The sequence below is a fragment of the Bombus vosnesenskii genome, unplaced genomic scaffold (genome assembly GCF_011952255.1).
Source record: "Bombus vosnesenskii isolate JDL3184/JDL3185 unplaced genomic scaffold, Bvos_JDL3184-5_v1.1 scf7180000014854, whole genome shotgun sequence".
Lineage (NCBI taxonomy): Eukaryota > Metazoa > Arthropoda > Insecta > Hymenoptera > Apidae > Bombus > Bombus vosnesenskii.
Genome location: NW_022883686.1, coordinates 686,232 through 703,407, shown reverse-complemented (window position 1 = coordinate 703,407; position 17,176 = coordinate 686,232). Strand labels below are relative to the sequence as shown.

Genomic DNA, 17,176 nt, shown 5'->3' with positions numbered 1-17,176 from the left:
AAATCAAAAAACTGCACGCTTACTGTGTATAGAAGTAAACCTAACGTAAAAGTCCTCCTTCTCAGCACCAAACATACAGGTATACTAGTAGAAGACAATTGCATGTTCCAGAAACCATTGCTTTTTATAATAAAACAAAGTTTGGTGTGGACATCGTTGACCAGATGGCACGCAAATATAGTGGGAAAGCAGAGAGTTCCCGATGGCCCCTTCAAGTTTTTTTCAATATTTTAGATTTGGCAGTGATAAACGTGTGGATATTATGTAAAGAATGCACCTGATCGAAAATATCCAGAAAGGAGTTCATATTCCGCCAAAGATCGGACAGATGAACGTTGTTGCCATTTAAATTATTATTACTTCCCTGGAAACTGATAGACGTGTTGCTGCTGCATTCCGGTAGTTATGAATTCGCCATGGTATTGGAAACTTCCATTGAGGAAGGCTTGGTTGTGGTGAGCGTTGACAATCGTTTGTCCAGGTTTAACGAGAGCTCAAGTAACCTTTTATTGACAAGGTTAAACTGTATCCGAATGTCGGCGACTTGTTTTCGATATGACCTTAGGAGGTTTTTGCTTTGTTTGCCGGACTGTTCGTATCCGTCGAACAGTCTTGTCAAGGACTGGAATTGGTAATGGAGAGAAGCGAGTCGTTTCATCGCCATTGTTATCGTTGATCCGCTTCTGATATGTACTTTATCCGTGGCCCCTCGTCGAGTTCGCAAAAGCGGGTGAGGTCTGTTTCTAGATCCGTCGTAGAGCTATGAAAGACTCTTGCGGTTAATGGAGAAATTGGGCTCCCCCCGATGACCCATCCGAATCGCGTTTTTGGCAGGCGCACATCGGGGCCTTGTGCTTGGAGGTGTTGTCGGGGGTGTTCGGTTGCCAAAGATAATCCGATCCTTAATTCGAGCGTCGGATCTATGTAAAAGCGTGTGGTGGCGTCGCTCGCATATGCGGCAGGATCCGGCGTTACAACGTTGAAGCGTGTGTCTTGTCGTCAGGCAGTTAGTACACGCTGATATTTCTTGGGCGGCTATAACACTTTCTTCGATGGTTTTCGTCCTGAAGGTATTGCAGCTCCAAATTTTGTGTGGTCCACGGCAAATTGGACAGAGCGACGGCAATTGGGACGTGACAAATGCATCCCCACGTGTTTGGCGTGTCGTACTTGCCGGTTCGATGACCTGACAGCGATCGTTCAAAAACTTCAGGAAGTCTTTGAACGTAGGGAATGGCGTGGATTTTGTCTTGTTCTTCCATATTAAATCGGTATCCCGGTCTAATTTAGAGGTACATAGATATAACAACAAGGCATCGGCGGTCGGTTGGCCGAGAGCTTCCAAGGCCTTATAATGTGACTCTAGTTTGGTTGTATAGGACTGCAAATCTCGATGTGCTGTCCATGATAAGGAGGTCGTGTCAATTATCTCCTGCAAATGTTTCTCTACGATCTTAGCTGGTCTGTTGTATCTTTGTTCCAGTATTTCCCACGCGGCTGAGTAATTAATTACCACATTACTTAGCGATGATGTAGCGAGAGCTGCTCCATGCGTTAAACAAGAACGGAGATACAATAGTCGTTTGCAGTCATCAATATGAGGGTTATCGTGAACTGTGGAGCGAAATTGATCTGCGAAACCTGGCCAATCTTCGTAGACTCCCGAAAAGGTAGGTAGTCGAATTCTCGGTAAATCGACGGAATCCAGCAATGAAATGTTCGATAAGTTCGTGGTAAGGCTTCGAATTATCGGCTCTGATTGCTTGTTTGCATTACTAATGATGGCAGACGCGTGTCCGGTAATAGTATGAAACATCTGTTGTAAGTCAACACAGTCCTGCTGTGTTTGACCTTCATCCCTATCGTCTAATTCACATCAACCTTCTTTGAACGCTGTAAATTCTACCTCCACGTCGCTTAAATTACGTTGGATAGCATGTGTGGATGTCCCTTTCTCATAATTATTGAGCAATATGCGAAGAGCTTCTAATTCTTTCCTGAATCCTTCTCGTTTCCGTAACAACTGTCTTACACGCTCTTCCTGATTGGAAGCCATGAGGGGTTTTGATAATTTGAATGAGCTTACCATGCAGTCGCGGTGCGGACGTCGGTCGGACTATCGGTTGTTGGTCGTTAATGTGCGGCAAGAGGTTGAGTATTTGTTTGGCACGGAAGGTGTTCCTTCCCAAAAGTGACACTTGCATTGTTGAGGCAGAAGTTGTTCCGGCTGTAAGATGTCGCTTATGCCTGTGCAGCGGAGTTTCGTTGACGTGCGCTTCGCAAGGAAGGTGATCCTTCCCGAAGGCGACACGCATGAAGTGAGATTGAAGTTGTTGGAACTTGCTATGTTGACAATTGTCTAGCTGCAGCGGGAGGTTGCATGGTTGCGTTCCTCGACCTACGGGTTATGCCTCTTCGAAGGTGACGCACCTGACGTCACTGACTTCGTTATAGTTATAACGCTTCCGCTGCTGATTATGATGTATTTACGTGGCACTGTGTGGTCACTGGTAAGTGCACCTTTTCACTGACACGCATCCGACTCGAAGGACCATTTGTTTCGACCACTCGCGGAGAGACGCGATCGCGAGGAAGCACGCCAACGGGAGTCGTAAATTCTCGTTACGTATGTCGAAGATGAAAAAACACTGGAGCCTTTGGAATTTTGGATCATCCCGCAACATTGTAATCTAGAATCTACTATAGCTGTAATTAAGCAATTGTAGTTATTCAATCCGATTGTAATTGTTCGAGAGCTGTGATAATGAGCTTGGGCTCGAGGCGACAGCCAGTCGCCGAACGTAGCCGTGGTCACGGGATCAACGCTTTGTCTAACAAAGGCATGGAATAATTGTATAGCTCTCCTTAAAAGAAATATTTGTAGCGGCACGCGGCAATAAACATTCCAACGGTTTCTGTCCCGTGGCTCGCCACACACAGACCCTATTCTTCGAGTAAGATGATTGCCAGATGTCGATGCGTCTCCGCAGTACATGAACAGCTAGCCTGAGGGCCCGTTATAAATCTTAAGATTTAGTTGACTAAAGTCCTTCAGACAGACACACAATCTTTGTCCCAGCTACGGGAAGATATGAGAGACCTACTTTTCAACGAACGGCGTCTCCCACTAGCAACTTTCCCTCGAGGGCGGCTAGCATCTTTTTCTAACCACCAATATGGAGATTGGCCAATTAGCATCAACGCCAATTTCCCTCGCCTTCTGAATGAAGGCTATCCTCGACGAATCCGATGAACTCGTGTCCTTAGACACACCCCATTATAGTTTTCCTCCACAGCATCATCGCGACGGGAAGTCATTCTCTCGTGAGGTCGTATAAGCGAGTTACTTAGTGTCTGTACGCTCGGTGAATATTCCAACAAAGAGTCCGACTTAGATATTGTGAGCATGTTTATCTATCATTCCGTTGACCGCGGATTCGTTATTGAACCTAGGATCATTGCCATTAGTTTCTCGAGTATCTAATTACCACGGTTACTTGTCCAATTCTATAATAATCGTATCTGCACTAGTCAATGTTTTCTCTATTGCATAACGACAACGTGTAATTCGAACGAAGATTCGTTTGACGCCCCTAATTCTAATTCTAATGTAAACCCAACATATGCATAGCCATTGTGTGTGAAATACAGTAAATTATATGTATTTCCGAATCCTCTTTATACCTCAACACTATTATATTTTAAAACATTTATTTACTACCAGCATTGTTTATTGCTCAGTAGACTTTTCAATAGTAAATTATTATTTTCAACCAATAACTATCTCGTAACTTTTGTTTGGTGAAGAGTGATAGAGAATTTTGTCATTATAATGTTGTCCTTGTAATACAAAAATGTTCATATTCAGTAAGCAGATGAATTGCTTACAGCACTGATATCATCTGTGTATAAATAACTGCATTCTCATTAAAATTTTATAAAAAAAATCAAGCAGTATTATAAATGGATTTATTTAGAAAGGAAACGAGTGAAAAACCAAATGAAAAGGATGTTGAATCCCTTCTTCATAAAATTGAATTAGTATTCCTTTGGTTTAAACAAAAAAAAATAAGGTTCAAATAGTCAGTACACGATACGGTATATTATCCATAGTAAGAACGTTATACCGGACATTTTGGAGATCTGATGTATCCAGTACAACCTGAAATAACCGAAAATATATGTATTCATATTAATTCCTATTTTTTTTATACGAAGATACTTTTATACGCACCTTGATAATTGTTGTCGGGCTGTTGACTTAAAGTCTTGTTTCAGAATAAATTTCCTAATTCCCATATAGTAAATTGCAACATACTTCTCCCAATTCATAGCCCGTAAATCTAGTTTGACCATATCGCTGTCGTTGAACATTTTCACCTTCCTCGCCAGGTCGGAACAGTTATCTCTTTGAAAAGTCCATTCGTGCATGGTGAAATATTTTACCGATGTGAACAGCTTATTGCAATTTTTCAGAAGTTTCATCATTCTGAAATATCATTTTTAATTATTATTATAGATGAAATCAGAGATTATCCCAGAACGATTGGCTTGTTGTTTGACAATCGATGGAACACTCACATTGGTTTACTACCTCGAAGTCTTAAAAAGATATCTATGACGACCGCAGGCAAAATACGCGGAAATACACACAGAACGTAATAAATATACCTATTAGCTACAACTGAACAACCTGGGTACCATAGTGTATCGTTCAGTGGCATTTCTGTGCTACATTTTGCTATAGCATCTATCATCTGACCCCACCTTGTCAATTGAAACACTTACATTATTATTAATTAATAGAATTATACTTAAAGCAAAGTTTATTATCATACGAGTATCTCGGGAAATATTATGGAAATGACATAAATATTATATTGTTTCGCTATTTTTCTAAACTAATGACATATTGAGATCTTCTCTGTTTGTTTGCTCTTCTATTGTCCACGTTACTTAAATAATCTGAAACTTTTGGAATACTCTAGCAATCGAATAACATTAGTTGAAAAATATTTGTAAGAAATATTACTTAAAAGGGCATGCGTTACTCGTGCAGTTGTACACTTTAACTTCATGATCACGATGTAGCGTGACATGCCATGCTGTACATATCATCATGTCGACTACGAAATCGACAGGCACTAGATCCAATCTGGCCTCTCTCATACCTCGTATCGCTGTTGCACATCCTCTGCCAATTAGCACAAAGGTACCTGGTAACATTAAGTTGGCTTAGAAATTATTTGTGATTTTTGATTACCAGAAATGTACCGCTAAATAGATTGGTAAAAATTTCCGTAATTATGAGCAACAACAAATTTGAACTTTAATAATGATGATCTAGTGGACAGCCTCTCATTTATCCTCTCACAAACAAATCGATTAACTCCAATTTTAGGAAATGTAAAGAGTATTGAAAAATTACTATCGGAAAATATCTATGAAAATACTTGTTAATGCAGAAATATTCTCTATCCAACCAGGGCATGGTTCTTCCAAAGAGGCGCCAATTATGCTTGGCCGAACTATCGCAACTGGCAGATCTTTGCACTTGCTTGCTAGAATCTGCTCTGCTAAATTCTTACTGAATGCGTATGTGTTTGGATAAGTTTTTAAAATCTCTTTTTCCATTAGGTTTATCGAATTTTTGTCGAATTGGTCGCACATATCCATCACCTCTGAAGGTTTCAAGCTCGTACTGCAAAGTCGATAATAAGTGAACATATCCTTCACGCTATAATTATGAATATAATATTCATAAATCATGGAACAACGTTTACGTATAACTTATTCTTACGTATAAACTTTTTCCCCAATCTCATGTAGATTAGCATTACTAAAAGCTGTGCTGACGTGGACGAAGCTAATTGGATGCTTTAGTTCGTTCCAAAGTTCGATGATACGAGCTGTACCTTTCGTATTCACATTAACAGCCACGTGTAATGGCTCGTTGAATCTCACAGTGGCCGCGGCGTGAAACACTATATTTACTTCCTCAAACAACAGATTTCTATGTTCTCGCGAAAGACCTAAATCTGGCAGACTCACGTCACCTTTCACGGGATAAACCTTGTTCAAAGCTGAAGGGCGTTTTGCTTTGATGGCATCGTAAATCTAAAGACGAAAAATTACCAGGAACGAAAGTTAATCAATTTGGCTCCTGACTGCCTTAAACATTGAAAGGAACAAGAATATATTTACGAACCGGATCATCTATGAGCTTCTTAAATCGTTGTTCTATCGTTTCGTTAGTTTTTGGACGAATTAGTATAAAAATGGCAGCGATGCGTGGACACATGCGGATCAGTTTTTCCAGGAGACCTTTTCCAACGAAACCGGTTGCTCCAGTCACAAGGATCCCACAACCGGCGTAGAATTCCTCGAGCGAATTCGTCTTATTCAGTCCTTCGTTTGTCCCATTTTCATTTGTTTCTCGATTGATTGTATCCATGTTTCAAGATCTTAACACTTTCAGTTCCAATAGTTGCCATAAATTGCCATTCCCGACAAACAGTAAGTGGATAAATGTGTTAAATAATATACCATATTGGATACAGTTGAGATCTTTTCATATATATTACCTTCTAAAGAAATATACGCAATTCAACAATTATTTCGCCTTGCATGAATGATTATAATTTTCATGTATAATATATGTAAAAAAAATTTATATCATCATGCTTATGTATGTTACGTTGCATTATTTGTTTTCGACTTGATCTTTACAATACCGAGCTTTTTATAGCACAAACAATAGTGTTACAAAGATTTCATACGTTGAGTATTGTACACGCACATTTATATATAGTATAAAAGTGAAGAAAATTAATATAATCAACTAACAATAATTTTCTAAAAATACTGAACATAAAGCCCTTTTAACTCACAAATATCTATGAAACGATGTTTATATTGATATTCGAAGAGATATTTTGGCGCAGCATCTCAATAATTAAAAAGTTTAATCGTAAGGAATGTGATTAATATAACAAGAGAAATATATTTTATCACCATGTAGAGTATTTTGCTTAAATGTAATAAAATAGTTGCGTAATTACGTGCTCTCTCTACTACCATTTCATCGTTTCTTTTAAATGTTATCAATTTTATGTATGTATACTTCAGTTCATTTGCTTACATTTCAGTTTATTTATTAAAAACAAGGGATCTTACCAGTTAAAATGTAAAACGCCTAAAATACCTCGCATGGTTAATGTTATTACCGCGCAGCGTATTCTCAATTTTCATAAACGCGAGAGTCCAAGCAGGTCCTAACAATAACTTACGAAAATCCGTTCCTAAACTCAATTTTTGACAAAAATTATCCGATATCTCGAGCAACTACCTCGTAAAGGCGAATGTTCCGATTACGTCTATTGACTGGTTGTAAATTATTGAAAAATCAAAATAGTGAACGATTTCACTGCGTAAAATGTAAAATACAAAATATTTGAGTATTCAAAAACTTCATTTAAACTATTGTAATAATTAAAGACCCGAATGATATTTTTGATATATATCATATTTATAATAATAAAATTGATAATAATGATATTAATGAAAGGCACAATTCAATACGAAATAACAAGGAATCGTCTGTTACCTGATAATATTTCCACTGCGTATTGTTTACCAAAGATCGATCAAAAGTACACTTCACGATAGTAAATACCTATACGTCTTCCACAGTACTGTATCGATGTGTCGCTCCTCTAGATTCTTATATTATTATTAAGCCCGCCCTACTACTGAAACTGGATAGTGGTATGCGTTAAGGAGACGGTTAACTAATTCATTTCCTACATCTTTCGTGTTTATGAAAGTACAAAATATCCTCAGCGGTAACTACGTCAACCATGCAAGATATATTTTAGTCGTGTAACATTGTAAATGATAAGATCCTTTGTATTTAGTAAAATAAAGTGAAACATGCGCAGATGAAATGAAGTATACTAATGTAACATTGATTACATATGTATAAAAGATGCCATGAAATAGTAATGGAGAGATATGTATTACCCAATTATATTACTAAGTTCAAGTAAAATAACGTTCATCGTGATAAAATACATTTTCCTTATTTTATTTATCACTTTATTCATGAATATACTTGTCAATTATTTAGATGCTGTGTTAAAATATCTCTTCGAACATGACGAAACTGTACGGTTAATGAAGCAATCACTTTCATATGAAATTTCATTTATTCAAATACACATCAAGATTGATTGATAGTACCTTTCACACTAAATCTACCGACACTTCGTGTACATCTCTTCCTACCTTATCGGGTCAAAATGACCGGTGATTAAAGAAATAACAGTTTTTATGATTTCGTTTAGATAATGGTTAATTTATAACTCAATGTATATAAAATGATGAACTTTCAGAAACTTTCGTCCAAATTTGCTTTTGTTTAATTTCAATTCTAGACTTAAATAAAATTACACTTTTATTTATGTAGAGATATATCTTCTTCAGCCTCGCTGCATTTTGTACAAATTATCTTATTATCGAATGTACATTTGCCGCATACATTTCCCGCACCATGAACACATTTTCGTAATTTTGTAACATTTACAATTTTTTATTTGACAAGATATTGTAGTAATGAATCTGAACTTATTGATAGTATTATTACGTGGTTTTTCCCGCAATTCTTTATACAAAAGTAACGTATGCACCAGGTTTATAACTACTTTGTAAATTCTCTAGAAATGGGTCACCATACTGTAGATACCATTGCAAATTTATTGCCTTCATTCGCCCTTCTTATCAAATCGTATAAATCTCATCATTTCAGCAAAGTCATTGCTGCTCATTGTTTTCAAAAAAATACAGGCCCCCAAATTTCATTCCACAAATATGAGACATCTAAATTCTTTGCCTAATACGCACCGCGGGCATATAGCAGAGCAATAAATGCATCTATATTTGTTGCATCTAGCTCCCCCTTAGTCCCAATACTCTAAATGCTTCTTCTTCCGTATATTTTATTATACGATTCCTTATACGTTGATCAGTGATATGATAAAATGTCGTCCTTACTTGTCCTTTCATTATATGCCGTTTAGCATATCTCTAAAATATTATGAACTAATGTCTTGGCAGGTTTGGGACTTGCATCTATCTCCTTTTAAGCTGTTCCATCGAGCCCAGTTTCGATACGTTGTTTCTCTACATCAGTCTCACTCTCTACTGTTAACGATAGTTTCTTTCCTTCTTGCTCTAAACGTGAACGCTTAATTATAATATTGAATATTCATTCGCTTATAACTAGTGTTTCATGTGTTTCCATGTTGTTTTCTGTTGTTGAATTTTCTTGTTCATTACATATTGAATATTCTTTCATGTCCGTTATTTTTTTTAATAATTTTTTTTTTGGAAAGTCTTGACACTTTTAGGACAAATATTTGTCACAGAATAATACAATGAATGGAATACAAAATTATTGTGAAATTATATATGCTTTACTTTTTCTTTTATAATAACTTTGTACAAAACGCTCTGAGATGCTTGTTCTCAGTTTCAGAAATTATAAGTTTAGATGTCGACTTATTGACTAACAAACTGATATGTAGTCTGGTCAAAAGAACAATAGCAAGTAAGAATATGGTCTCTGATGGCGATATTTAAGCGAAAATATCTCGAGGGTGGAGTTGGGAAAAACCCACTTTTACCGTGTTTTAACGCAATGAACAATAACCCTAAGGAACTTCTTAACTTTTAAAATATTTGTAATAATTGACCGTAACAGATGCTAAATTTTATGGCGGTTCCTTAGGATTATTATGGGCCTAAGTTGATGCTTTGACACCTAGTGGCCATCTTGATCGAGGGATGGATTACAGTTTATGACAAGATTACGGGCGTAACAATTGTTATTATTTGTTGTTACTGATTTTGTTTGTCATCTGACGTTGAGATAGCCTTTTCTTTGTACTGATTGTATTTCTTTTAAGAATAAATAAAATATTATATCGGCTGGTCAAATTGATCGCCCGCTGTAGGTAGGGCAGAATACAAGTTTTTCTTAGAAAAGAAAAAAGCAAACTAGAAGTAAATACCGAAAAATATTTTGTATCCATGTTTTATGTCAGAAATTCTGAAGCGATATGATTACGTTTAAATATGGCTAAATTTGTGTAAAAGTTTGAAAAAGGTTAATTTGACTAGCACTGGTAGGTTTAGTGTTAAACATTTATGTTTAACACTATGTTAAACACTAGTGTTAAACATTTATGTTACGTTCTTTTTGTACTTTGAGCCATTGAGGCCATTTCTCGAATGCACGTGCGGTTCATCTTTGAGAAGGCATCTCTTCATTACAATTTCATTTGCTGTTTTGCAGATAAACAAAATCATTACATCAGTATATCCGACGTCTTTAAATGTGACGTTTCCCAACACTATGTATATTTGTTAATTCTATTGCATTTACACCACTTTCGAGTTTTTGTTTTGTTTTGTTTCGATAACTAGAGCACTATTAGTTTCATACTATTCACTGAACCGAATAAAGGAAAGAATACATTGTACATAAACGCTAATAAAATACGTGCACAGTAGATATTTGAAGCGGAAAATAGTATCATTTACTGCAAAATGTGATGTTCGGATAATAAATCGTTTTTACATTAAAATATTGCGATAACGGGTGCTCGGATTAAGGGGAGTCTTTAATGGGGACTCAACTGTATATAGTGTTACGATCTGGTGTTGATCTTCGATGTACGTAATTATTATGTGTAATTCTACATGTCGAATCTGCTTTTCTCGAATTATATCTAAATCAAAACGGTAGTTGCTGTCACCAGACATACTCGTTAAACTGTTTCGATTAATTCGAATTTTCGTCATTAATTTTTGAAACAAGGCGAACGACTGACTAGAATATTTTCAAAAACTTGTCGTACTATTTTGAATATACCAATATATCGTGTTCCTGATATGTTTACGACAATTGAGTAGAATAAATTCGAAAACTTGTCGTATCCAATTAAGCTCGGCAATATTTTTAGATTCCAAACTGCTGTATCCTTGATGATGTAATTCGTTTGTGGAGGAATAGTCTGATTCTGGTTGAGCGAAATAACGAAAGCGAATTATTGCCGTCGCAATCCGTTAAATATATTTTCGAAAAAATAAATAAATTACAGACGAATTGTGAGTCCGCTGGTACAAGTATAAGTGACAGGATAAATACCCGGTAAATATTCGGAGAAACTTTGTAGATCACTGCGATGCTTGTTTACACGTTAATACTCTTCGACTCTGTTCGGTGAACTCTCTCGCTCGTGATTGCGTCTATTTATTTATACTGGTCGGAGGATAGCCGGAAAATTTGAACTCGACTACGTTTGACGGTTGTATGTGGCGGCGACATTGTTTTGCTCGGGGTTCATTGATTCTTACAATACTTGTGACCTAACGGTCTTGATACTCCGAAGCAAAATAACAACAGGATTTGAATTGTCCTGCCCGTGTGCCGCCACACGTTAATATAATCGTATAGCTAGCGTTAACTAGCGTATCAATAAAATTGATAAATAAAATTTCAATTTCGGCTTAGCCGCTCTGTTCAGGAGTAATAGCACGGGAAGGATTAAAGTTTTCTTGGAATATTAAATATTCTCAATATCTTCTTGATTGTTGACAATAATAGTCAATAAATAATTTTACTCCAGTAAATGTGGTGCAAGTCCGGAAACGAAAAGGAAAGTGTTACAAAGTTTAGCTTCTCACCTTGCTTATATGTGGTGTCGATCGCACTCATGGACTACCGTACGAAGATAGTGTAATTGTTAGATTGAATATATTAATCGTTGACGATTGTTTTCATTTTAAATGCTTGGTTTTACTTCCTGACTTCCTTACTCAAAGACTATTGTAAAACAATTCACAGCTTCATATTAACTCTCAACCAATTTTGTACTCAACTCAACTGACTCATACTGACTGAATGACTGAACCCTTAACAAACTTTTAACTGAGTGACGTCTTGATAACTGGAGTCTGGACAAATTTTTAACTCACTGACTACTGTCTCTAAGTGACTACACTTATTTATAGTACGGCTATGATGGGCTAATTGTTACGTGATTATTCAATGCTAGAGCGAAGTTTTGGTACGTGATTACTTTCTTTGGTTCTGTTGGTATTCTTCCAGAAATATTAGGGTTGCAGCTGATGTGATTTACGTGGAAGTATTATTCAAGTTTCCCATTTTCTTTAACTAGTCCTTGTTACCGCGTTCTTTTTGCAGTATTAGTTTCTGCCGATACTAGGTTGTACTCTGCTAAACACTTGGTTACCTTGCTGATGCCGGTACTTGATCCTTAGGCGTGAGCTCCTTATTGTACGGTGTATGGTCACAGGGAGAGCGGTACGTGACAGTGGACGTCTCATTGTTCCTTGTTTCTATTTCCATATTCCTATATTTTAAATTTGTTCAATAATGCCTTGGATTATTGATTTATTGCGATATTTAAATATTTGGATGCGTTGTATCTCTTATTCCCTTTAAGATTTCTGTTTTTAATTCCATATGCCTAGAGTTGTGGCTCGTGCAAATCGCGAGTTACGGCGTAATAAATACGTTACGGCTCGTGTGGAGCGCGAGACCTCAACGAACGAAATCGAACAAATCGTGAGCGCCAGCTTACCTCATACAAGTCGCAGAAAAGGAGATTGTGACATTCGAAATCGCAATCCATTCTGCGTAATGCCTTCTAAGAAAGATCATACATTATAGATTAAACCTGTTTACTTATTGAAATCTATAACGCCGTATCGCAAATATGACTCCTTTTGCTTCCATTAATAAATAATTCAAAGAGGCGAGGAAAGAGGCAGAAATAGAGATAAGGATACAAACATTGAAAATGAAAAAGAACCAGAGTAGGATCTGATGGAAAGATTAAAATAGATAGAGCAGAGAGAAGAGTTAGAAGCAATAACATAATGCTTAAGGCAAATGATATGCCAATAGGTCGAAGGGAATGGTAAAAATAGCAATAAAACAAACCACGCAGGTGGAAACTGAAGGAAATGGCAACAAAGAAAAGAAATTATGGTGAAGAAGAATAGGATGAAAAGGCAAGGAAGCAATTTACTTACTAGAAAGTTAATAAATATTTCGAAAGATTGGGGCAAACCATAATCATACAGGTATGTAAAATAAAAACACAGAATAAAATCTGAAGAGTACTAATAGTGTAGAGTAGAGATACGAAAAAACCGGCGGAGAAGATGGAGAAAATAATCGGAAACGTAAAGGAAGAACGGGTGCCGATTGGCGAGGATTTCAACGCAAGGATAAGAATGGGTGGTCCGTTACGAAGCAAGGAAAGAGGAAGAGGAAACGAGGAAGCCAAAGTATAAAATAAATGCACAGAAGGAACGAAACTGTTCGGATGAGAAATTCTGTACGGGAACATGGTAGGAAACGATGTAGGGGATTACAATTTCATCAGCAAGAGGGACAGTTGAGTAACCGATTATGTAATAATCAGCCAATGATAAAACACCAAGTTAGAAGAATCAGAACTAAAGATATAATAGAATCAGACCACTTACCGATGAGGGTGGAGAAATGTAGAACAACTAGCTCGAATATTCAAAGTGAAGAGCAGTGTAAAAAAGGAAAGGTATGAATAACAGAAGGAATAGACTAGACTTCGAAAACGAGGAAACAAGCGAAATGATGGAAGAAATAATACGAAAATAAAAGAGGCGCCACTGAAAAGATTTGATGTGTGTGTGTGTGTCCGTGATACTTCTAGATGTTGGTGTAGATGTCGCTGATGGGGTACTGCTATTTTTCTGCCAATTTAGATGCGTGGAAGAAAAATCGGACTCCGGTCGCCGGGATTCGATCCCGGGTTCCGAACGTTCGTAACCTAAGGCGCTAACCACTGCGCTGCCGTCGTCCGACATTAGATAGTGTCGAGTGGTGAGATATTTGCTGTTGAGTGCCGCCACAGAATAACAAAGATTAAGAGAATAAAAGTAGGTTTGGAGAAGTAGTTGCAAAAAGAAAATGGAAGCAAGGAAAGAGAGAAAGCATTGTTCTAGATTTGTACTTATTTCCCACGGACTAGGAGAAAAATTTTATGAACTTACTAGTGGAAGAAGAACGAAGCAGACAGAAATAAAGGAATGCAACAATGAGAGGAAACAGGTAGCAAGAAGATACCATAAATGAGTAGGAAGTAAGAAGCCAGACAAAGAAATTAAAGAAAGGAAAGGTGATAGGAACAGATGACACGGTAAATGTGATAAATATGCAGTATATGAGGTATAGTTGCATGGTGGTAGAAAAGCACTAACAGGAATTACAGAGTTGATGAATGAAGAATTACTAAAAGCATGAAAAGAAGATATTATTCGCCCTACATTTGAACCAGGAGACGGAGACAGTACAAAGAATTACACAGGGATAGCATCACTAAATAAGGCATACAAGATATATGCGATGGCTCTTGAAAAAAGATTAAATGCGAAACTGGAACAGAAGAAAATTATGTCAGAGATGCAAGCAGATTCTCATCGCGGAAAAATATTTTTATCCTGAATTACGCGATAAACAGAGAAATTAAGAGAAGAGAGGAAAAGCTGTACACGTTTTCACCAACCTCGTAGCTATTTTCGATAAAAGAAAAGATTTAATGACAAACACGAGAAGGACTTTTGGAAAATTACAATGATTAAGTAAGAAAATTATAATAATGTATCCCGATTTTGAAGACACAAGTAGGTTACATATCGAGATTCTGCGTAACTTTGCATGAGCTTCAACGGAATTTTTTGTTTCTTATAGAATTTCCTTGTCCACGAATAGCGCGTGTTTAATCTCGAATTTAGGTTGATCAAGAGGAAGCAAGGGAGAGGGTTAATGTATATTTTCTTTGTTATACATATTTATATGATGATAAAAAAACTTCGCTGGACCACATGAAATAAGCACTATGAAACTGTTCGCCCTCGGCCTTCCCACATTCTAGTTAGCACTATAGGCTATCGAAGAACATCACCCGTGCCATACAGCGTTTCAAAAGACACACTGGCCGAAAGGCGGAACGCGAGTCCGGAGAGCATCCAGGCTTCGGCAACAGGACCATCCGTTCCTCCTTCCACGGGACGGGAAATTCTCTCCGGGCCAGGCATATGTCGAACAGATGCCTCAGCCTCGGGGTCAAGACCACGGCGACCTCCTTTCACAGACGGACCGGGGATTCGTCGAGACCCGGAGCTTTCCGCGCTTCGATCGCTGACCCGCGATTAAGGGCTCCAACTTCGCGTGGTGTCCGGTGGCTTTTCCTCCAGCAGTTGCAGTTCCTGCTCTTCGCTACCCCTGCTCTCCTCCTCGTTGACAGCTCCAGGAAACAGAGCGCCGACGACCTCCTCCAGGAACCGAGGGTCCATGTTCTCCGTTTCGGGAGGCCCCTAAGGACGGAGTTTGTACAACACCATTCTGTAAGGACGCCCCCAGGGATACTGTGAGGTGCTCGTCCCAGGCCCGCCTCTTCGCCTTCTTGATCGCTCGTTGCAGGAGCTCCGCGCTTCGCGGTAGGCCTCGTAAAAACAATCCATCGGGGATACGGCGGGATCCGGTATACCGACGCCGGGCACGGATGTACGTTTCGCGGAGTCGAGCGATTTCCCCGGAACACCAGTACACCGCACCAGCGTAACGCGGAGCCCCCGACCGCGGCATGCACGAATAACAGATCGCCTGCATGTCGCGCCTCTGCCTCCGCTTCCTCATCTGATCGGGATTCTTCCACCCAAGTGACGGCCATGGCGACCGCCGCCATGACATCCTCGTCGCGCCGGGTCGCTGCCCACCGCGCGAAGTTCCTTCTTCTTCCCGATGTGCTGCCGGGCCCGCGAGTCCCAGACGAACGGTCGTCTCTCGCGCCGCCGACAACTACATCCATCACGATGTAGAGGCGATCCGAGAGTGTTTCCTCTAGGGAAACCTTCCGCCTTGCAACATGCCCGGAAGCGGCAGGGTTTGCCCACGTGAGGTCCACTATGGACTCGCCCTGCCACGCCACGCACGTCCTGGACTACCCCCGGTTGATAAGCCGAAGGTCAAGCGCAGACGCCCAGTCCTGTGCGGCGCGCCCCCTTCCATCGGTGCTACGGGAACCCCCCACGTCGTGGGGCTGACGCAGATCTAGCGGGTTATTAACTCGCGAAGACGCTCCACTCCCTTACTCGAGAAAGGTGGACTCTTACACTCGCATTGTCTGCCTGAAATATGCACGCCGACAATCTCACGTCGAACTGAAAGATAAGAATGTGTAAAAAGCAACTGCATATGGAAAGAATTTGGGATAGTCATTGCTCCGTTAGCCATTGGCAAATCAGTGTTTACCAGGCACCATCGACTTGGTCGAGGTATTGGCATTTGAGATAGGTGGACGTGAGAAGTGCAATGACCAGTACTTTAGAGGCCCAAATGGCAATAAAGACCTAGGTGATTACTTAGGTCTATGCTTTCATGCATTCTTTCTTCCTAATTTTTGGGTACAAGAAGTTATTTTGTTTGTATTTATATTATTTATTGTTGAAAGGGAAGAAGGTAACGTTCAAATAGTCAGTATACAACACATAATATTATTCATAGTAAAATTATTATACCGGATATTTTGGTGATCTGATGTAACCAGAACACACTAAAATAACCAAAAATATATATATTTGTATTAGTTTCTATTTTTTTATACGAAGATACTGTCATACGTACCTTGATAACCTTTGTGAGGCTATTGACTTATTGTCTTGTTTCAGAATAAATTTCTTAATTCCCATCAGGTAAATTGCAACATACTTCTCCCAATTCATATCCTGTAAATCTAGTTTGACCATATCGCTGTCATTCAACATTTTTACTTTCCTCCTTAAGTCGGAACAGTTATCTGTTTGGAAAATCGATTCGTGCATAGCGAAATATGCTGTCAATGTGAACATCTTATTGCCATTTTGGAGGAGTTTTATCATTCTGAAATATCATTTTTAATTGTTATTATAAATGAAGTCAGAGATTATCCCCGAAAGATTGTTCTTGTTTTGCGAGGATTGGTAGAATACTCACATTGGTTCCCCACCTCGGAGTCTTGAAATGATATCTATGACGAACGCAGGCAAAACATGCGGAAATACA

At 38.6% G+C, this 17,176-nt stretch overlaps 3 protein-coding genes across 3 annotated transcripts in view; 1 reads left to right on the top strand and 2 right to left on the bottom strand.

Annotated features, from left to right (window-relative positions):
- The window catches only part of LOC117240707 (putative fatty acyl-CoA reductase CG5065), a 271,254-nt gene that overhangs the window by 76,965 nt on the left and 177,113 nt on the right, over positions 1 to 17,176 (top strand). The window lies entirely within an intron of this gene.
- On the bottom strand, positions 4,049 to 6,492 carry LOC117240710 (putative fatty acyl-CoA reductase CG5065). Its single transcript, XM_033506743.1, has 7 exons — positions 6,209 to 6,492; positions 5,801 to 6,117; positions 5,454 to 5,701; positions 5,033 to 5,216; positions 4,582 to 4,767; positions 4,235 to 4,489; positions 4,049 to 4,162 (listed from the first exon to the last, which is right to left on the bottom strand). The coding sequence occupies exons 1-7, from the start codon at positions 6,452 to 6,454 to the stop codon at positions 4,084 to 4,086; spliced, it is 1,515 nt and encodes a 504-aa protein (XP_033362634.1). The 5' UTR covers positions 6,455 to 6,492; the 3' UTR covers positions 4,049 to 4,083.
- On the bottom strand, positions 16,634 to 17,013 carry LOC117240717 (putative fatty acyl-CoA reductase CG5065). The gene is made up of 2 exons (XM_033506748.1): positions 16,760 to 17,013; positions 16,634 to 16,688 (listed from the first exon to the last, which is right to left on the bottom strand). Exons 1-2 carry the CDS (start codon positions 17,011 to 17,013, stop codon positions 16,634 to 16,636), a joined length of 309 nt encoding a protein of 102 aa, XP_033362639.1.